Genomic DNA, 23,074 nt, shown 5'->3' with positions numbered 1-23,074 from the left:
CATAAATTAGTTACATCTCAATCTCAAGTGGACCACATTACAGGAAACAATGTTGAATGAACGTCGACCATTAAAAACTTTTTGTGGGCCATAAAAGTTTTGGATCAAGATCATCTTTATTTTTTTTTCCTTTCATATAGGTCTGTATGACCTAATCAATAGAATGGATGTGAAATAAACACTACAGTGGGCCTTAGAAGGTTTTTAATGGTGGATATCCAATCTCTATTGTTTTCCTGTGGTGTGGTCCACATGAGATTTATATCCCTCTTATTTTTGGGATACATCCATAAAATGATCTGTAAAAATGGATGAACGGAATGGATGAAACACATACATCATGGTGGGGCCCACAGAGCACCGACCATCAGCCATTGGCTGGTGGCAGGGGGAGTACGGTGCACACACGTGCAAAGCAAACAAGTCCCCAACAGAACTAAGAGGTCCCAAGAAGGCCCACTAACAACCCCAGTCAAAATAGCCTTTACACGCATCACACGAGCAAAAAATGCCCGCGTGTATGAGATGGGCTCTGTACATAAGGTGGGCCCTACGTAGATATGATCTGTCGGAAGAATCAGCTCGATTCAATAACCAGACAGGGCAAAAAAACAGTCTACGGCTTTAAAAACATTCCAACGGTCCGAAATCAAATCAAATCAGTGTCCTTCATAAAAACCAAAAAAGTCTGATTATTTTTTTTACACATCATAATAATTACAAGATAATCGTAATCAACGGTTGAGATCTTTTATAAAATTTTCTTATTGTCACGTGTGGGGATGCGTGTGAGAATGTGTATGTGTGAGAAACGAACCTCCAAAACTCAAGTCGGAGCTTCTGTTAGAAAAAACAAGGAAGAAAAATCAGACATCATCATCATCGTCAACAAAACACAAAAAAGAGAGAGAAAGAGACAAAAAAGAGAAAAAATGATAAAAGAAAATCAAATTCCAGAAAGAAATCACTCAATCCCAAAAATTCCCTCCAAATCCAAAACCAAACCCTAGACAAAGAAATCCGCCATTTCAAACCCTCTCTCTCTTCTTTATCCCATCAAAAAGCGAACTCTCTCCCCCTCTCTCTCTCTCTCGATTCCTTCAATCTGCAGCAAAATCCATTATCTGATTCCCGCATTCGCACTCCCTGCTCCAGGGAAATGATGATCTTCCCCTTTTGGCCGTTCGGCGTCCTCCTATTTTAGATCCGAACGCCTTGATTTGGCTGGAACTTGAGGTTTCCGTCATCGATTCTGCGGTCTAGGGTTTCCGTTCGGCTGATCAGGGTGGATCTCGGACATGGCACTGTTCCGGAAGTTTTTCTATCGGAAGCCGCCGGACGGGCTCCTGGAGATCTCAGAGAGAGTCTATGGTATGATGGCATATGTCGAATTTCAATACATTTGGAATGGTGTTTTCATGAATTCGATGGATTTTGGCTTTTCTATGGCTTTTTCTTTGTTGGGTTGTTTGATTAGGTGGCGAGTGAATGGCATTTCTTGTAAATTTTGGTCTTTGGTATTCATGGAAGTGCTATGTGAATGGCATTTGTGAATTTGGTGGTTTTTATTTATTTAGTTGTTTTGGCTGAATTTGTTTGATTAGGTGAGAAGTGAATGGCATTTCTTGTAAATTTGATAAGAATTGGTCCCTTTTATTTACAACAAAATGTTGTTTATGGTTTGACTTGTATTTGCTCAATTTAGCAATAAGTGAATGGCATTTCCTATAAACTCAATGCTTTGATTTGCATTTTTTGGTTGGATTTATTTATTTAGGCTGCGCAACTGAATGGCATTTCTTGTAAACTTCGTAAATTCTCAGTGTGCCTGTTGGGTCCAGTTAGATGAAAAGAAGTGGAATTTCTTGTAAATTTGTTAGGTGTTTCTATAGCTCTATTTGTCCAAATAAATTTTTATTCTCGAAGTTAGTGAACAAGGCAACACCATTTCTTGTAATGCAAGTTGGTGTTTTTAAAGGTGAGAAGTGAGCGGCAGTTGTAAATTTGATGAGTTCTGTTTCTTTATATTTTTATTTATTTTTTATTTTTTGAAATATGTTTCTTTAGATTTTTATTTGTTCATTTGCATAAATCTTTTTTTAAAAAAAGAAGTTCAGTTGCCTTAGAATTTAGTGAAATTTCTTGTATACTCAATGGCTGTTCGCATATCAATAGAAGCAATAGTTGATGTCATTCCTTGTAAAGTCAATGACTTTTGGTGTTTTACTGTTTCCTTTTGTTCAATAAGGAGAGACTATGTCCCGGGACCAAAAATATAAATAATGAAACATGAGCATGAGGATTGAATGGTGCTTCTTGTAAATTGGTGGATTTTGTTTGATCAGTGTGTGGCTCTGTATTTTTTCACTTGTTGGCACGGTGTTTAATTAGTGATGTTTTTGGGTTCTTATTTTCAATGTTCACCTTGCATAGTTGGACAAGACGTTGCAATTTCTAACCTTTTTATTTCATGATTACTGGATTTTTTTTAGTGATTTGGACTTTGTAATTTGCTGGGTTGACAAGACTAGGAGTGGGGGAAAAAACTGTCTCTTATATCAACTACTAGGGAATACAATCTTGTTTAATGTATGAATGTAAGCTTGTGCCAGAATATTAGAAAGAATTATAACTTACCTAGCAGAGTAGGGTGTATAATAAGTATGCACTTGTGCATTGTACATGGAGAAAATATGTGTGTCAAACTGTCAATCCAAACTATCAGCTTCGTAGGCCTTCGTATGGATGTGGCATGGCCCGGATACTAGTTATCGAACTAACCTAATCAAAATCTAATCACTACATGAACCACACTGTCATCAGCATAACTTTGCCTTGGCTACAACTTTGCAAATCTTATTACATTCATTTTGATGGCTCTACCCGCAGTATGTAAGCCTTCCCATCCCTTCTCACAACCTCGATCCAAGTTCTTTTAGTTCTCTCATCCTTTTTTCATGCCCTCCAACACAAATCAGTGTTGCTCTCCTTATAGAGATCGTCTCTAGACTTTGTTGCACATGACCAAGCCATCTTGATATGTTGTCCATTGGCTTATCTCATACCGTGACTACTCGTAGGTTGCTACGGATGACCTCATTCTTACTATCTTTCCTGGTTTTCCCACATATCCATCTCAACATCCTCACCTCTACAACACTCAATCTCTACTTATGCTGCCTTTTTAATTGCTCAATACTTTGCCTATGTAGCATTGCCAGTCAAGGAACTCATCATCATCATCATCATCTAAACCTTTTCCCAATTAACTAGAGTTGGCGACATGAATCTTGTTTTGCCATTCCACTCTATCAAGGGCCATACATTGGGTCAGACCACAAGCCATCAAGTCTTTTCTTATTACCTCCATCCACATCCTTTTGGGCCTTCCCCTTACCATCCCTTTGACCTTTTAGAGCCTTCAACTTGTACCATCTCATTCCTTCTAACTGGCGTGGTTCTTGGCGCGTGACCAAACCTTCTAAGTGTACTTTCCCTCATCTTTTTACCTATTGGTACTACTAATTCTCTTGAATGCATTCATTTTTAATTCTATCCTTCCTCGTCTTGCCACTCATCCATTTCAACATCCTCATTTTAGGTATGCTCATCCTATGAACACGTTGTTCCTTAACTGCCCAATGTTGTTCCGTAAAGCATGGCCGGTCTCATAGCTATCCTATAAAATTTCTCTTTCAGTTTGAGTGGTACACTAAAATCACATAAAACTCCAAATGGACATCTCCATTTCTCCACCTAGCTTGAATTCTATAGGAAATATCCTTCTCAATCTCTCCACTCCCATGAATTATTGACCCAAGGTTTTGAAAGTGGTCATTTTGGTGAAACATCCTCATCAACCTCTCCATCTAGCTTGCCGATCAAGGAATTGTCTCGTAAAACAATTCTTTAGTTTCATAGGCATGCGATGATCACACAATACTCTAAGCAAATCTCCGCTTCAAGCACTTGGCCTAATGTTATTGGAAACATCCTAATCAATCTCTTCATCCTTCTGCATACATAACTATAAGTAATATCTTGACTGTTGATTTTAATTGAAGCCTTGCCTCTATAAATATTCCTATGAAAGTTGCATTCGAAATACTTTAGCATTTGCCGGCTCGTCTCCTATATAAATATTTCTAAGAAAGTTGCATTCGAAATATTGCAATTCTGATTATGCTATTATTTTAGCTGACTCTAGAGCCTTCCTCCAATTCAGCACACGTTGGCTCTCTTCTTGTTGAACAACACCACACCATTCACAAACAATATACGCTAAGGGCTTCATCTTGGACACTAGTGGTTAATTTAACAATAACAAGTGCAAAAAAGTTGAGGGCTTAACATTGATCCTTGACAACTATTGGGAGCTCATTTATCTCACCACAAGTTGTTCTCACTCATATAACAATATTACCATACATATCCTGAAGTGATGCCAATATATCCTAATGGGATCCCTTCTGCAAATACACTGAAAAGGCGAGCTATCGATGTTTTGAGAAAAGGGGGGGGGGGGGGTAGGACAATGCCAAATGATCGAAATAAAATTGGAATATATAAAAAATACATAATCTCAATTGCCCATGTATTGAAACCTTGATTCCAAATAATTCATAAGACAACCTTCACCTAAAGTATTAGGCAGGACAACCTTATTTCACGAATGTCTTTAAAATCAATCTTTCAAACTAGTAAGAGAAGATAAAATAAATACAACATTCACCACAAGAATGAAATAAATAACATTCAATACAAAAATAAAATAAAATAAAGCATTCACCACAAAGCACTAGGAGTTATAGTGGTTCGGTGCTTAAAACAACCACACCTACTCCACTCCCAAAATTACTACCCTTGGCTTTCACTAATTCAAGGTTTTCACAGGTTCACCTTAACTACCTTATATAGTTCCTTGTGATTTTCACGGCTCACCATAATAAAATCCCTTCTGTGATTTTCACGGGCTATCACAAACGAAAACTCACTTTGTGATTTTTACGGGCTATCACAAATCAACCCACTGAGATTTTCACAGGCTATCTTAGAAAATCCTAAATGAAATAAAATAAATAGTGTACGTATCTTCAAACGTAGATTCGAAGAAGCTTGTAGTAGAGATTTTCTTTCTTGAATGTAGAGGAGGTAGTATTCGCTAAATCAGAAAGAGTATAGGGTTATAAAGTATTTTGTGAAATGAAAACCCTAAATCTACTAATTCAATAATCTTAAATCTTGAGAGGAGTATAGATTACTCTTTAAAATGAAATTGAAATAATCTTGAGAAAGAGAATTGAATAAGCTTAAAAAGAATTTATAAATACCGCACAATATGCTTGCCGAGGACCAGAGCTTTCGTCTCACTTGAAGAAGGTTTATAGTAATTTTTCGTTGTAATTTAGAATGAGAGAAGGCCTCTATTTATAGCCAAAGAGATTGGAAATTCGGTTAGCCTAAGAATAAGTTTGGCTGGTCGGATTCCACTAAATTCGTTCCAACGGTTATCGGATTGCCTGGGATCAGTGTTCAAAATATCGGTATCGCGCAATGTATTGCACCCTTGGGATACAGATACGTATCGGTTATCACACGGGATATATCGTTTGTATCACATAATTTATCGCACTTTTTGGGAAACATTGGGAAAATGGTTGAATTTTTCAATGAAACTTCAGGGATAGTTAAAAAAGATTTTAATACACACTTTTAAATCATAACATCTCAAAACAAAGTACAGACAATAGGTTTCCTTTGTATAGGGTCATAAGCCACGCGCTGTCTAATTGAACTAAGTTAACTATATTCAAATCATAACATTTATAAATGTATCAAAACATGTATGAAACTACAATTAAGGGGACCCCACCACAAAAAAAAAAAAAAAAACAGTGGGGACAGTGACACCCACTGTTGAAACCTTCCTGCTTCAAAACCAACATGTGCGTGAGACCCTCAGTGTGGCCCTTGCCATTATATATGTGTTGTATCCACACCGTCCATCCATTTGGAGAGATCATTTTAGGTCCTAAGCCAAAGAATTAGGCCGATCCAAAGCTCAAGCGGACCCTACCATAGATAACAATGTGGGTAATGACACCCACTGTTGAAACTTGAAACCACTTTTATGGGGTCCACCATAATGTTTATTTTAGATCCAACCTGTTCATAAGTTCATACAAATATTTGCCAAGGTAAAACACAAATATCAGCTTGATAAAAAACTTTTATGTGCCTCACAAAGTTTTAATGGTAGGAGTTCAATCCCCATTATTTTGTGTGGTGGGGCTACTTGAGCTTTGGATTTGACCCATTATTTGTCTTATGACCTAAACTAATCTCTCCAAATGGATGTACAGAATGTATATACAATACATACATTTACGTGGCCCCCACTGTTTTTAGTGCAGCAAGTCACACGGAATCCACTTTCCCTTAACTTAATGGGCGTGGATCAGGTGTTATGCGGGTAACTGAGTAGCGGGTGTTACTTTTACTGTAGGGCCCACCATTGATGATATGTTATATATCCACTACGTCCATTCATTTTTACGGATCCTTTTAGAACGTTTTTCCTAACATTAAGTACATCCAAATCTCAGGTGGACCACACAACATGAAACAATGATTATTGAACGTTCACCATTAAAAATATATTAAGGCCTACTTTAAGTAGATCCTTAATGTTTATTTGTCATCCAAATCGTTGATAAGGTCAACTAAAACTGAATGAAGGAAATATACAAAGATTAGTGTAAACCAAAACTTTTGTGGCCTATAAAATACTTTTAACAGTCATTCACCAGTTTTTCTGGTGTGGTCCACCTGAGATCTTGATCTGCTTAATTTTTCGTATAATGTCCTTAAATTATATGACAAGACGGATGGACGGCCTGGATAAAAAATATACATCAATGTGGACCCCACAGAGGCCATTACAGACCGTTTGTCTGTATCGCATCAATTACAAAAGTACCCAAATTGCGTCCTACCACAGCCCATCTCCGGCTGAGATCGGGCAGCACCTTTGATTGGCCACCGTGATGTATGGGTCTTATCCACACCGTCCATCCCCATCCGTTTTTTCGTATCATTTTAAGGTATAAGCCCAAAAATGAGGAAGATGCAAGGCCCAAGTGGACCACAGTGACACCACACCACAAGAAGCAGTGGTGATAATGACTCTCGTCGTTGAAACTTTTCTAGGGCCCACCGTGATGTTTATTTTCCATCCAACCTATTCATAAAATTATGTAGACCTGGATGAAGAGAAAACACAAATATTAGCTCCATCCAAAACTTTTGTGGCCCCCAAGAAGTTTTCTACTGTAAGAGTTTAATCCCCATTGTGTAGTCCACTTGAGCCTTAGATCTGCCTATTTTTGGGTTTATACCCTATAATGATACGAAAAAATGCATGGACAGTGTGGATAAGACCCATACATCACATGGCCACTTAAAGAAGCGGATTAGCTGGTGTACCACACACCAGCTATATAGCTGCTGTGGGTACGCGTCGTGCGAAGACGAGCACTGACACTCCTCGAGCTCCGAATTGTACGACTGGTTCAAAGGAGATCAAAATTACATGGGCCTACAATGATGTATTTATTATATCCACACCGTTAATCCATTTGGCGAGATCATTTTAGAGGATGAGCCAAAAAATGAATCATGTCCAAAGCTCAAATGGACCACACCAAATATAGTAGCTGTGATAATGATTTTCACCGTTAAAACATTTGTAGGGCCCACCATAACGTTTATTTTCCATCCAATATGTTCATAAGGTCATAAAGACCTGGATTAAGACGGAAAACAAATATCATATTGATCCGAAACTTTTGTGACCCCCAAAAGGTTTTCAATGGTAGACGTTCAATCTTCCACTGCATTTTTTAGTGTGGTCCACTTGTTCTTTATATCTGTCTTATTTTTCGGCTCAAGACTTATGACGTGATCACCAAATAGATGGACGGTTTGGATACAACGTATACCTCATAATGGGACCCACAGAACTTGCTAACGTCAATACAATAGTTATATAGCTGGTGTGTGGTACACCAGCTAATCTGCTTCCGCCACTCAAAAGCTGCTGCTCGTTCCCAGCTTCTGAAGAAGATTACGTCCTAAAACAAGGCTTCCGAAGCCATTCTCGTAGCAACAGGGATAGAGTTCTGGTCATCTCGGAACCCTGAAATTTTAAAACTTTTCTAAAAAATCTCCCCAAATCCCTGTGAGTTTTGGCAGACCTCTTGATCGAGTGGCCCCACGGTTCCAATCACGCAATCTTCTTTCACTTTCACAGGCATCGAAATCTCCTCGTAAGAAATATTTTCCTTTTTTTTTCTTGATTTTGCAGTAAATTTGCCGATACAACATGATAGTATCGCTAATATCGGCGATTTCACCAAAAAATCATGTGATCTTGTGCGATATATCGCACGATAAAAAGAATTTTGGTTTTTCTTTTTTTTTTTAATTTATAAATTCCCGAGGGTATCGAATGGGTTTCATCTCGTTGAGTAGCGATAACGATGATATCGGCCGATAGTATCGATATTAGGAACACTGCGCGGGATAAAATTTATCCAAAATTCGGCTGGCCTGAGGTGAAATTGGGCTGGATGAATTTGACCCGAACTTCACTTGGGTTGGCCGAATTTCAAGTTAGGCTAGCTAAACCAAAAGTTAGGCTGGTCGAATTTTCAAAAGATTTTTGATTTTTAGCCTGAACTTGAAGTTAGCTGAGGAAGTTAGGTTGGCCGAATAAGAAGTTAGGCTGGCCGAACTCCAGAGCAAATACACTATAGATAACCCAAAATGAATGGATTTTTGAAAGTACCTAACCTATGGTCTTTCTAGAGTTATATCACATGTTGTTTAACAAATACAGAGTTCAACTTGTCTTGAAACTGAGCGACGTCTTCTTGAGATGATAAGCCGATCTTGAGCTGATCTTCAGACATGTTGAGTAGTTGTGATCTAATAGTACTTACGATCTCTCTAGTATCACTTTTGTCTTACAAATTTGACAACCATATGTGTGCTAAACATTTAAGCACTTACAAACACCCATAGCATAACCATCCTGGGCACTCTATCGTACACTTTCTTTAAATCTATAAAAACCATGCTTAGATTCTCTCTCTATAATTTTCCTTCAAATGGATGATTAGGATTATTAGGGAAGAACAAATGATCAGGGGTGCAAATTCACATGCAAGTTTGAATGGCTTGAATTTTCCACTTACTGTGATTTTTTTTTTTTTGGCCATGGCCACTCCACAAGGGAGCCCCTATTTGAATGTCCTAGAACCTAAATTGACATTCATGTATGTCATGCTTATGGTGGATGTGTCAAGGTGTACCATAGTGGTAATGGTGGGCGTAATGGTGCCCATCGTTACCGATACCGTTATGGGCCATTACGGCCTCGTAATGGCCGATTCATTTATAATTTTGAACATGTTTATGGTGGTGTAATGGTCCCCTTGGTAGAAAGTTGTATCGGGTTGTCTGATGAATTTATAAACCTGACAACCTAGAATTAACTGCAAAACTCATAGATTTAATTTTCTAACTACCTAATATCAATGATAGATATATTAGAATGAATGCAATATCAAAATATCTCACATGTGATATTATTTTTCATAATTTACTTTATATTATATACTTGAGGACTTGCATAAATTACAATGTTCATTCTATTTAAAGTCTTCAACATGTCAGGGACTTCTCCTATCCAGTGAATCTGTGATTCCTGTCCTGCCATCCTTAGGACACACACACACACACACACACACACATATTAGTAGTGTTTGATTTACTCCCCCGCAAGCAACTTGGTTAAGGATTATTTGATTGGTTGCTAAGGGAGTTATTTTAAAAACAAGTTTGATAGTGTCAAGTGTGTGCTTTCTTAGTGAATGTGTGAGTAATGGGTATATAAATACTTTCCTTAAATGTAATTAATATTAAAAAATATAATTACCTTTAGACCTGGGCATCGGACCGAGTCGGATCGGATTGGGTCTAACTCGACTCGGTCCGGATTCTACATGACCCAACTCGAATTCGGACTGATCCGGAATCGAATCCGGATCATCTAACTCAGATCGATCTGAACCCCTGTTGACCTGAACCGATCCGAGTCCGACTCGGTCAGGAAAATCGAGTCGGATCGGATTGGGCAAGGTTCGGATCTGATCTGATCAAACGGGGTACATATTTAGAAAATAAACCCAGATCACAAGAACATGGTTGCCAGTATCCGACGCCCAAAGAAATAGGTTGAAACATAGAGGAATCAAGATAAAGACCAAGATAAGTTTTCTTTGAAACATACTTCGAATTTGAAGGCGTAGAAACCTTCGGTCCTGAATTCATGCCACATATTCATGCCGCCCTGAAATCTCGAAGACTCTGCTCTTATTTTCCAGAGATTCCCTCAAGATGCAGGCAAGCGATTCCCACATATTCCTATTCAAGGAGTCGCCAACGAAGACGAGCCTCTTTCCTTGAAGCATCTCCAACATTTCTTTCCCATTTAAGCTGCCCAGAAGAGTTAAAATCAAACACCCATTTGAAAATTTCATCGGAAATCAAAAAAGGAAAATGAAAAACAGAACCCAAAACAGAGAATTCTCCAACCTTAAAATCTCACTACCTTTGGGCTTCCACCGCAGTTTCTGCAAAGACATCAAAAGTTAAAAAAGACATTGAAAAAAGGAAAACGCAAATATCACCTTGATCCAAAACTTTTTTGGCCTTTAAAAGTTTTTAACAGTGGTGTCACTCTCCCCACTGTTTTCTGTGGTGAGGTCCACTGGAGCTTTGGATGTGATTCATTCTTTGGGTATTACCCTAAAATGATCTCTCCAGATGGATGGACATCGTGGCTACAAAACATACATCATGGTGGGGCTCTGATTGGTTGTAACTTTGATCTCCGGCACAACCTTGAGGTGCATGCGTACCACGCTCCCCTGAGTTAATACTTGTCAGGTTTTCATCTCAGCCATTGATGGATCCAGTCATTCATGTTGGCTGTGTGGCGCCACGAGGCTAGTACCTCATAATTCCAATCCAACACCTGTTCTTTTCGGTGCGTAAAACACCCCAGCTGTATGTGGCCCACCATGTTGTTTTTGTGGAATCCACTCCGTCCATCAGGTAATCTCCACGATGCTAAGTTCTGCAGCCAAAAAACAGCCAGATCATCAACTTAGGCGGGCTATACGACAGGCAACAATGTGATGGGACGCCAACCATAGGTTTGTGTGTGGGGTCACATGGTGCGTATCTTTCATCAAACCTGTTCATCAGGTGACCAAAGAGAATACAAAAGTCATCCTGATTTGAAACGTAGGTGGGCCACACCTGGGGGTTACCATGGTCTGTATCTTTCCATCTGTGTGGCCCACTTGAGATTTTTACAGGCCTGATCTTTTGTACATACGATGAAAATACGGGACCTCACCTGATTAACGGAGTCGATTTGACATATACATCATGGTGGGACCCACCGAGCTAGGGTGTTTCCCACAGTGGGTACAAGAGGTTTTATAATCTTGTAGATGATTCTGGGCACATCAATGGTACTGCTCAAAGGATAGGCAACGTTACGGATTGGCTACTCCCCCTGCCAGGTGCTCTGTGGGGTCCACTATGATGTATGTGTTTCATCCATGCCATTCATCCATTTTTACAGATCATTTTAGTGCTTGATACCAAAAATTAGATGGATATAAGTCTCAGGTGGACCACACCATAGGAAAACAATAATGATTGGATATCCACCATTAAAATCCTCTTAAGGCCCCATTATACTGTTTATTTGACGTCCAATTTGTTGATTAGGTGATAAAGACGCAGATGAAGGGAAAAAACAAAGATCAGCTTGATCCAAAACTTTTATGGCCCCCAAAAGGATTTTAATAGTCGACGTTCATTCAACACATGTTTCCTGTAATGTGATCCACTTAAGATTGGGATATACCTCATTTTTGTTTTCATAACATAAAATGGTCTAGGAAAATATATGGACGGCGTGGATGAAACACATACATCATGGTGGGCCCCACAGAGCACCAACCACCAGCGATTGGTGGTGGTAGGGGGAGTAGCCAATCTGTTCCCGTCTGGAACAGTTCGTATAATACGGAGCTCGAGGAGCGTTAGTGCTCGTCTTTGCTCGACACGTACCTACAGTAGCTGTATAGCTGGTGTGAGGTACACCAAGCCAATCCGCTTTCCCTACTGCTATCTACATCTTCTTCTTCACCTGCTTCTTGATCACCTCTGGCGGTTTTGTATATTTCCCTGCTTACTTTTTCTTCACCTCCGGCGTTTCTGTCCTTGTCTTCTTCATCCATTTGCCCATCGTTCACCGCCTCACCTTTGCTAACTTCAAAATCCTCAAAGACACGCTTGTACATTTCCTGTGCCTTCCTTCCATACCCGCTTCTGAGATGCCCCTACCCATGGTCGACCGAAGCGACGGGGTATATGATGGATTTCTCTGTATAGGCCAGCTCCGGATCGGGTCGGGTCGGATCGGTCCAGATTCTTTCGGATCGGGTTTCGGATCGGATATGTACGGATAGACCATTGTTTGAACCTGACCCGAAAAACAATCGGATCTGGATGGACACACTCGATCCGCACCGATCCAGGCCGTCGGTTCGGTTCGGAACGGGTCGAATCGGGCCTGATCGGGTCGGATCCATTTTGCCCACCTCTACTTACCTTAATAAAACTCCCAAGTCACCACCAAAGTGAAAATCCGCTTTGTTGTGTTTGCTCGACCTCCACATCCTCGTCATCGTCAGGATGTAGTTATGGAATAGGTGTTGCATATTTATAATATCCAGTGCTAGAGGAAAGAACAGGTCAACGAAACAAGAGGATGACTGATCTTGACAAGGCAACGACTCTGACCCTGAATAAGGATATCCACTAGTGCTCGTACTAAGGCTGATGAGATTAAAAATGTGTCTGTGATGAATAACTTGGATATGGATCTAGATATCTATAATCATATGGTGGATCAATAGGACTACTCCAACATGAATGTGATGGAACAGGCTCCGTATGACCCATTGGTTGTAAGAATACCCATAATGCCCAGGATCATAGCCATAGGCCCGCTGATGTTCCGGATCTCCCGGTGCATCATTGGAGCCAGCCTCCCTCTGTTGGTTGTATCGTGACTTAGTACACCCATAAGTTTGATCTCGCATACCCCGTCGAAGCTCATTGGCCTCGCTATTTGTAGATGGTTGTGTGGTGGGCCGAGTAACACTAGAAGTAGGACCAACATTAGGTGTGTCATCACCACCACCATCATGATCATTCATGTCGGTCTCCTTGTGGCTAATACTGCGTGTACTCTTTCGCTGAGCTAGACTTTGAATAAAATTTGCCTCTCTTTCTAGGTCTAACATAGTTGCACCTGCACGTAGGGGTGTACATCGAGTCGAACCGAGTCGAGCTGGCCTCAGCTCGACCACTAGCTGACCTCAGCTCGAACTCGGCTTGGCTCGGTCCTCGAGCCTGACTGGCCAGCTCGGCTCGGTTTGGTCAGCAGCTCGGGCTAGTTCGAGCCGAGTTTGAGCCAAGATCGAGCCAAGTTCGCTTGTGCAACATTTTCACAAACACCTGGACTGCACCTTCAAAATTTCACTGTATTTAAGACAACAACAATGGTTTTACAGGCATTTTATCAAACACCTTTTAAGCAACATAAAAATAAAGAAAAAAAGGGTATTGGTTTCATATACATACCTTCCTTGCCACCAGCCACAATTCGTTGAGTCATTTCATCAAACACTTGGTGAGCAACATCAATATCAAAGTAACCGAGTCACCGAACTGGTTCGATCTGAGTTCGATTTGAGCTAGGTTTGATCTGAGTCGAGTCAAGCTAGGGCTAGCTTGAACTCAGCTCAAACTCAATTTTGAGCTCAAAAAATCATCTTGACTCGGCTCGAACTCAGCTTCGAACCGAGTCGAATTGAGCTTTTTTGAGTCGAGTCGCGCAAGCTAACCAAGCTAACTTAGTTCGTGTACACCTCTACATGCACGACTCTCTTGCTGCGCTGCGTATTATTAGATCATCAACTTCTAATTCTTCACTATCCTCTTTTATATGTTTTTCTCTTACTTCCAACCAAGTTAGAAGCGGGTCGTCCTCATCATATATATATATATATATATATATATATATATATATTGTCCAAGTTTATTGGACAGTAATTCGTATCATCGTTGGCGTTAATGCTCTTATGATGTCGCCGCATTCTTAGCCTCATGTTGTTGTGCGTGAAGACAAGTCTATCTAACGTCCTAGTTTGCAATCTATTTCTATTCTTTGAATGAATAAGCGCAAAACAACTCCAGTTTCTTTTATAGCTAGAGGAAGATGTTGTCTGGCTCAAACTCCTCGTTGTAATTTTTTGGAGAGCCTTCGCACTCTCTTCGAAATTCATCCACCATTTGGTTGGTTGCAACCTAGGTACTGCATGTTGTGCAAGAGCATTTCCAAAGTTACTTTGGCGATTTTCAAATGGATCTAATTCATACAATGCCCTGATTTGCGTATGTAGGTCAGGCTCTAATATCTTTATCACATTCTTTAGCCTGACACGAACATCATCATTCATAACAAATGATTGCGCATATCTGTACCACCTAGGATTTAAGTAGTAGCCTGCTGCATGAAGATTGTGACGGAGCTGTTTTGTCTATCTCTTGTTGATCATCTTCCAATAAGACTCACAGCTTGAACAATCACGTTGAATGAACAACTTCGCCTTATCCATGACATCGTAGAGGAAGCCTATGATAGGTGCTTCGTCGGTTTCAATAAGACAGAGTACCCTCATTAGTGGCTTTATCACCTTTAGGATCTTCTGGACATTCTTCCGATATTTGTTGCACCTTATAGTGTTCACAACATCAACTGGCGTTCCTGATGTCTTCTTCCCAAATTTTGTGTTGAGCCAATCTCAGGAAGCAAAATCTCACTCAACTCTTCCCTATGCTGGTACAAACTCTTCAGGGCTATAAAGTTAGTTGAAATTTAGTCGCCGTAGGCCTAAGTAACTCTCGTCCCTTCGTGAACTTCCTCATTATTGCGACTACTTGATTATGGTTGCAAATAAATGTTGTCACTTCTCTTACTCTTTCGACCATTTTCTTAACACTCTTCTTCTTCCCAATATCTTCCAATATAAGATCAATATAATGGGCAAGACATGTTGACCAAAATAAATGTGGTCTCTTTAGCGTCAACTTTTGTCCAACTTTTGTCCTGTAGCTTTACATGTTGCTTCATTATCTGTCACAATCTGTACCGCATTATTCTCTCCAATCTCATCCACTACTTTATCCATTAGGGAAAAATATAAGTAGCATTTTTTTTTTTTAAAGCCAAGGCATCAATTGATTTTTGGTACACCATTCCCAAGTGGCAGTACACGATGAAGTTGATCATGCTACGTCTTGTTGGGCCAGTCTAACTATCACACCTGATCGTGTATCCTCTGTCCTGCCATATGAGTTTAAAGGTAGCCACATATGCTTTTACATCCGCATACTCTGCATCCGTCCATTTCCTCATAATCTCCCTAGCCGTGGGATCTTCAATTCCTTCACCCGTTTCTACCGTTGTGTCAATTACCATATGCCAATACGAAGAATTGGTCGCATTAAGGGTATGTTAGCATGTATAAATAACTTTGTTGCTGCCCTACCCAGCTTCCCAATGGAAGTTTTATTGCACATTTGTTTTATATTCTTTTGTTTAATTGATTCTTTCCTAAATATGATTGGATCAACTTAGGGTCTCTTAGGCTCATTTACTTCTTCCAGATCCACATCTATATGGGCATCACGTGAAGATGTCTTCCGTAGGCTGCCAAACATATGTCGTAATCCACCCAATCTACCCCCACTTGCAGATGCAATCGCACTCCCAGCTGCACTCCCACTCTCACTCCACCCCCCCGGTATCATGTATAGTCGATGTGTGCAAGAGTATGGGCAACAATACTCCACCAGATAAATAAAAATTTCTCCATACAAGCACTATTCATTATCTTGTAAGATCCCTTTACATGTGTAAGCTCCTCCTACTGATATCTTGAGTAGAGCACTTGATTCATCCGTGCTGAATATTGGCCTCTTTTAAAAACTTAGCCCATTGTGAGTTTGGGGTTGTTCGAAGTATCCCTGATATTATCGAAATATCACCGATATTATCTGTATCTCCAACTTAGCAATATCAATAACACGGGTAGCGATACCAATAACTCTGGTAGTATCAGAAAATCTAGGTATCGGTCATGTATTGCCAATATTTTCGATTGTGTAAATTGCAAGTGTTGCTTGTATTGCCAAGTATCAACATCGCCAATATTTTTTACCGTATAAATTCCAGGTGTTGCTTGGATCGCCAATTTATCAGCAATATTTTGATTGTATTACCAATGTATCGATATCACCAAAATTCTATTTATTAAAAAATTTTCCATTTTGATTTTTTTATGGGTGCATGGTTGTATGCGGTATTCAGTTTGTCGACGATAATATCAATAATATCGCGTTATTTTCATTATCGCAGTATGAGTTATATCAAGATCACAATCTTTTGTTTCCTTTCCAGTTGTCGATGATTTCTCGGCGAAATATTGTGTTGTTAATATTCTGAAATATCGATGGATGTTTGGATGGTAGGTTGGATGGTTTGATGATTGATTGGATGGATAGGATGGTTGGACTGATTTCTTATAACGACACATGCTTTTAGGCCCCCATTAAATGGAAGCTTATTACGTATGCATTGTTTTTGCAATTTTTTGATTTGTAAATATGCAAATATGTGTATTTTAGCATTACCTGAAGTTCTACTGAAAAATTCCACCGTTTTCCCCATGTTTTCCAATCTTTCTTTGCATTTCCGGTTATCAACGATATCATTGACGATATCGATATTGTTTCCGTATACCCGACTAATCAAACTTGTAATGATACCAATACTATGAACATTTAGGGCCCGTTTAATAGAACTTATTTTCAGCACTTATAACTGAATTTCAGTATTTTCAGTGATTTTCCCTTATTTAAGGTGTTTAGTAAATCCACATAATTAAGTACTTAGTTTCGGTCTTCACTAAAAAAGGGGTTTATTTTTTCAGCTCCTTGTCTTGACTAATCACTTAATGCGGAATGTAGTGGGTGATTTAGCTCCCTACAAACAATTTAAAATGACAACAATGCCCTTCCTCTTCTAAAAAAAAATGACAACACTTTTTGGACCACCTTATGAGGTCCGATTACATATATAAACCATTAAATCTTGAAGTACCCATCAAGCCCTTTGAAATGAGTGGTCACTCGCCTAGAATGAAGATCGAGGCACTGAGATCTTGGATATCGAAGTTTGTGTGTTACTACACATCCGGGCCACGTGTGGTAATAACGATTTGACTTTGTGGCCAATTTTTGAGGTGTTTTTGGACTACTTTTGTGAAGTGGACCACACATCTTGTAGTATTCATTGATAGCTTTGAAATAAGTGGTCGTACGTCCCGAACGGAGATCAGAGCGCTAAGATCTTGCACGTCGAAGTTGGTGTGTTGCTGCATACCACATGTACGGTAATAACAATTTGACTTTGTGGCTCAGTTTTTTAGGTATTTCTAGACTTCTTTCGGAAGTACACCGCACATCTTGTAGTACTCATTTATAGCTTCAAAAGAAGTAGCAAGTCCCCAACGGAGATATGAGCATTGAGATCCTAGACATACAAAATTGTGTCGCCACACATGCTGACCGAAAAAAAAAAAGAAATATGAAGTCAGCTGTTTGTTGCCCATTTTTAACATTTTTTGGTCTCCTTTGGGAGATCTGAGCCTTCCATGACCTCCAACGCTTTGAGCTCTATGAAATCAAGGGGCATGGATCCCTACAGAAACGGATGTAGAAGACAACATTTTCCTTTAGTGGGCCATATCTCCTTGTTCGCGGATTGGATTTAGATAAAATTTGGTCTAGTTGAGTTTCTCGATGTGTTCTTCGAGATGGTTTGATTAGATTGGAACATGCTTGACTAGATCTGGCCGGATGAGATCATGTCCGTTTGATCTTGTTTTCGATAAATTTGATTCGATTCAGGTTAGACTAGGCTGAAAATTGTTTTCTAGCCCAATGAGTACCTACTGAATATATCTGAGGTTTGGAAACAATCAAATGGTAGTCCAATCAACGAGATGTAGGCCATGAATGTCTAAGCCTGTTGCATGGTGAGATTAAAGGATCACCTGTCAGAATCAACCCATATCCATGCCCAATATCTCTCCAGTCTTGATTGGCATGGCACACCTAACAGATATCTGAGACATTCATGAGATATCTGACACAGATCTCGCACGTGTGTCTAATTGACCTTTAATCTCTTCTTACCCACAATTCACCATTGAACTTCCTAAAAGCGTGAGGGTTAGAACTTATAAATTGAGTGACATTCTCTTACTAGATTGCACAAGAGGAAAGTATTAAAATTTTATTGGATTAGGCATAGGTGTGCCAAATTTAGAAGTATGGCAATAGCTGGTTTCCTCTTATACTCTACAAAAGATAGAAATTGAGACAATATGAGGAAATATTACAAATTGCCCATTTTCAGACATTTGTGATTTATGTTTACCAAACAAGTTTTTTGTGAAAAAAGTGCTTATTTTCAGATATCAAGACTTTTTTCAGACAAATTGCTAAACAATTTTTTCAATACTAATAAATACTAAAATTCAACAATGAATTTAATTTTCAGACCTTATTTTTCAGTTTACCTAGAATTGCACTTTGAGGAAACGTAAGGTATTTAATAATGGTAGTGGCCGGCATAGTGGCCAGTTGTTCAACATTGCATTACGGGTTGTAACGGTTGATTTGTTCTTTAAAGAAAAAAATGGAAAAAAATATTAGAAAAAATTCTAAAAATAAAAATAAAAATGAGAGGATTTCGAATGTATATTCTTTTCTAATTTTTGAACATGTTTATGATGGTGTAACTACCCGTTCTTTGCTAATAATGCGTCTCATGCTGCCTGGTGATTCTATTAACCTGAGAAGCTTAGACGAATTTTAAAACTCCTACATTTAATGTAATAAATATCTAATATCAATGATTCAATATAAATAAGATAATATGAGCATGAATCTAATGATGGGATAATTATATTTGAAAGTTAAATTTGGATGAATAGTGTCGGGCTGATTACGAGCACTCCGCTGCCTCCCAAATGGCCTGAAATTAATGCAATCTGTGGCACTCATCCCAGTATTGCCCAATAATGCATATCCCTAACCATTTGACACCATTTTCCTTAGGGTTTCTCGAGGAAAAATTTAAAATTTAATTTGGATGAATAATGTTAGGCTGCCTGAAATTCATCTAACGTGTGGAACTCATCTTGGTATTGCACATCCTTAGCCATTTGACACATTTTTCTCAAGAACTTTAAGGAAAAATTAAAATTAAATTTGGATGAACAATGTCGGGCCAATCTGGGCACTCGAATGCCCAAAACAGGCCAAAATTCATGCAATCTGTGGGATTTATTCTGTTAATGCATATTTCCAAGCATTTGACATAATTTCTCTTAAGAAATTTGAGGGAAAGAAAAACAAATCTGGCATTGTTCATTTAGAAAAATTACAAAAAATATAAAAAGAAAAAGCAAAAAAAAAAAACACGGATTTAGTGCATGCATGCGTAGAGATGTAAACTCCATATATTAACAATCTACACCAATTTGCTCTCTCTAGAGTTGATTGAAAAGTTTCCCCTAGTGCATCGGAGAGGCTTACCAAAACCAATATCAGATCATTGCCTGATAATCTTGGTAATAGATCTGATAATCTTGGTAATAGATGAAGGGGATTGGGGGATGTGTCCGTTTAGATTCAAGCTTGCTTGGTTAGAGATTGAGAGGTTTTTCAGCACTGATATAGGAATGCTGGGCTTCATTCTCGGTTCAATGAACAGCAGGGCGTATTTTGTTTTAGAAGTTAAAGTTGCTAGAAAGTAAGATTAACGTGTGGAAAGAAGAGGTTTTGGGAAAAAGGGAAGCGGAGTCCTTATATCTTTTGCAAAAAAATCAGATGCTTGACATCAAGGAAGAAAATGGAGACTTACCAGAAGAAGAAAGAGCTTGGAGAGAAGTTCATAGTGTTACGTATAATTCGAGATTGAGGGAAGAGGAGATAAAATGGAGGCATGGATCCTAGGCCCTTTGGTTGACAGAAGGTGACAAGAATACAAAATCTTTTCATGATGCGGCATGTGCTTGAGCTAGAATGAACAAAATAAAAGCAATAGTGGTTGAGGAGGGAAGAGTAGAAGGCGAAGATAAAGTGTGTGCGGCGATAGTTAAGTTTTACAAGAAGTTGCTATCAAGGGAGTAAGATAATCTGCATTTTGATATGATCTCGAGTGAGGCAACAGAATCATTAGAAAAACCTTTTTTAGAAGAGGAAGTTAAGAAGGTGATTTCTAATTTAGCAAGTGACAAAGCACCTGGGCCGGATGGTTTCTGATTGCATTTTTCTAGAATTTTTGGGAGCTTGTAAAAAATGAAGTGGTGGGCTACATTAAATATTTTCTAAGAAAAAGGTTGTATTGAACTGGAGTTAGTGGTGGTGTTTATTCTCTAATTCCGAAAAAAAAAAAAAAACGAAGGGGTGGAAAGTTTGAAGGACTAAAGGCCCATTTGTCTTCTGAGGGGGGCTTGTATAAGATCCTGTCAAATTTATTGGTGTCTAAGTTACAGTTGTAATTGGGGATGTTCTATCCATATCTCAAGGGGCGTTTCTAGCAGGGCATCAGATAGTGGACTGTGTGCTAGTGGTGAATGAATGTATTGACGCAAGTAATAGAAGAGGTTTGAAAGGGGTTGTGTGCAAATTAGATGTTGGAAAAGCTTATTACCATGTGAATTGGGATTTTCTTAATTGCATGTTAGGGAGAGAAGGGGATCCTTTGTCCCCTTATTTGTTTGTGGTCGAGGTGTTAAGTAGAATGATAGATAAATGTTCAACGATGGGTCTTCTGAGAGGTTTCACTATCGATAATTCGAGTTTCCAAGTGACCATCTTTAGTGCATGGATGATATGTTTTTAATGTGTGAGGCAGATCAAGGGTGGACGACTTTTGAATGATTATAATTTGCTTTGAAGTGGCGTCAGGCTTAAAAGTAAATATCAATAAGAGTGAATTGTGGGGGGGTTGGTATCTCAAGGGAAGAGAGTTTATTTTTGATGCAGCACATGAGAATTAAACATGATATGCAAGATCTTAGGCTTTAGATTATACTAATTCAGAAACAATCACATAAAATTCCACATCCCACATAAAATTTCAAACATTCAACCAAGGGGAATTTGTGCGGGTCCAGGCCTACACAGGCTGGGGCTGGATCAGTAAAATTATGGACCAAACGATACTCAAAAGGAAGTAAAAAATCATCCACACATGCACAACAATCAGTCCTTAATCCAAGGGATTCACCAATTTCAATTCAAAAAACCTTAGGGTAAGAAAATGGGCAAATAAATTGAAAGTAATGCCATCTAGGGTTAGGGTTAGGGAGAATAGGTAGGAATGGAGTAAAATAGGCGGAAATATAAAACCTGGAGATAGTTCCCGTGCACGGACAGCAGGCCAAGCCTGTCGCACGTGCGCAAGGGTCTGGCCGCACGTGCGAGGGGGCATCGAGTGCGGAAAGCGACTCCTTGGCTCTGGTCAGCTAGGGGAGGGCTTCAAAACCCCCAAGTTTCGTGTCGATTGGACACATGGTCTGTGCGTGGTGCTCCGTTGAAATTTCAGCTCTCTTGCAGGGCCAGAATTTGGAATTCTGCTGTGAAGAGGAAAACTATTGCAATAAAGGACAGATTTGAGGTGTGGAGGGTGGTAGGAGATGAGAAATAAAGATGGTAGAGGATGAGGGCGAGTCAGGGTTGGCATTGCACCTAATTGGATTTCCACAACTCGAGAACTCAGAGGAGTAGGAAAAACGCGGAATTTTTATTAAGCTTCCATGAATAAAAAAAACCCTACAAGGGGTGCTATTTATAGGAAAACCCTATATCCCAAAACTTGCGCCATGTGCGCAACCTATTACTTGACGATGAAGTAAACAAAAATAAAAACTAATCAAAGAAATCTAAATCGTCCATAATACTCTAAATAACATTAATAAGCAAAACCTAAAATATGAGATTAATCAGATTAGTAGGCCACGATTATGAGATCCCATGATGGGCTTTACTTGACTACTGGGCCCACTCTAACGAACCAAAACTCAGTCTTCTAACTACGAGGCCCTCTTCGGATGTCGTCATAGATCCAGATCGATGGTGGGGCCCTCCTTCTCCATGCGTACGTACGTAGGGGGACGTGTGTGTGCATGCGCGCGTGATGTCCCCATCAATTTTGCTAACATTTTCGAATGTAGGGAAGGTTCTTTCCCATCCACGTATCTCGGTATTCCTTAAGTTTAGGAAAACTGGCAAAACATTTATGGGACAAAGTTGTCGAACGGTTTCAAAGGAAGTTATCTCAATTAGGGCTGTACATTGAGTCGAGTTGAGTCGGGCTGGGCCAAGATTGGCTTGACTCGTCCGTGCTCTCCTCAAGTTCGAGCTCGAGCTTACCATTGGAGCTTGGCTTGTTTGCCAAACCTTTCGAGTTGAGCTCGAGACGAGCTAGTGGATCGAGTTGAGGCAAGCTTACCTTGAATCGAGTTGAGCCTACTCCCAACCCAGCACCTAACCTGCACCTGACTCAACCCAGCAAGCCGACCCAAACCACACCCGATTCAACCCAGCCACTTGACTCAACCTAGCCACCCAACCCAACTGACCCAACCTAACTCCCAAATTAAATATTCAATTAATAATATATATATATATATAATATTAGATAAAGCAGCCATGGAGGTACCTTGTTGGTGCAGAGAGAGAGAGAGAGAGAGAGAGAGAGAGAGAGAGAGAGAGAGAGAGA

The 23,074-nt window shown here is 39.5% G+C and overlaps 1 protein-coding gene across 10 annotated transcripts in view; it reads left to right on the top strand.

The window, feature by feature from the left end:
* The first annotated feature begins 846 nt into the window (after positions 1 to 846).
* The window catches only part of LOC131216992 (formin-like protein 18), an 89,525-nt gene continuing 67,297 nt past the window's right edge, over positions 847 to 23,074 (top strand). For 6 of the 10 annotated variants that reach the window (XM_058211651.1, XM_058211652.1, XM_058211649.1 and 3 more), the window contains exon 1: positions 850 to 1,371. In XM_058211651.1, the coding sequence (XP_058067634.1) occupies positions 1,299 to 1,371 (73 nt within the window). In that variant the 5' untranslated portion in view covers positions 850 to 1,298. Of the gene's footprint in view, positions 1,372 to 23,074 lie in introns of all 10 variants that reach the window. The other 4 variants (XM_058211655.1, XM_058211657.1, XM_058211654.1 and 1 more) reach the window with 3 other exon arrangements.

The sequence above is a fragment of the Magnolia sinica genome, chromosome 10 (assembly GCF_029962835.1).
Source record: "Magnolia sinica isolate HGM2019 chromosome 10, MsV1, whole genome shotgun sequence".
Taxonomy (NCBI): Eukaryota; Viridiplantae; Streptophyta; class Magnoliopsida; order Magnoliales; family Magnoliaceae; genus Magnolia; species Magnolia sinica.
This window is presented reverse-complemented; position numbering and strand designations above follow the sequence as displayed.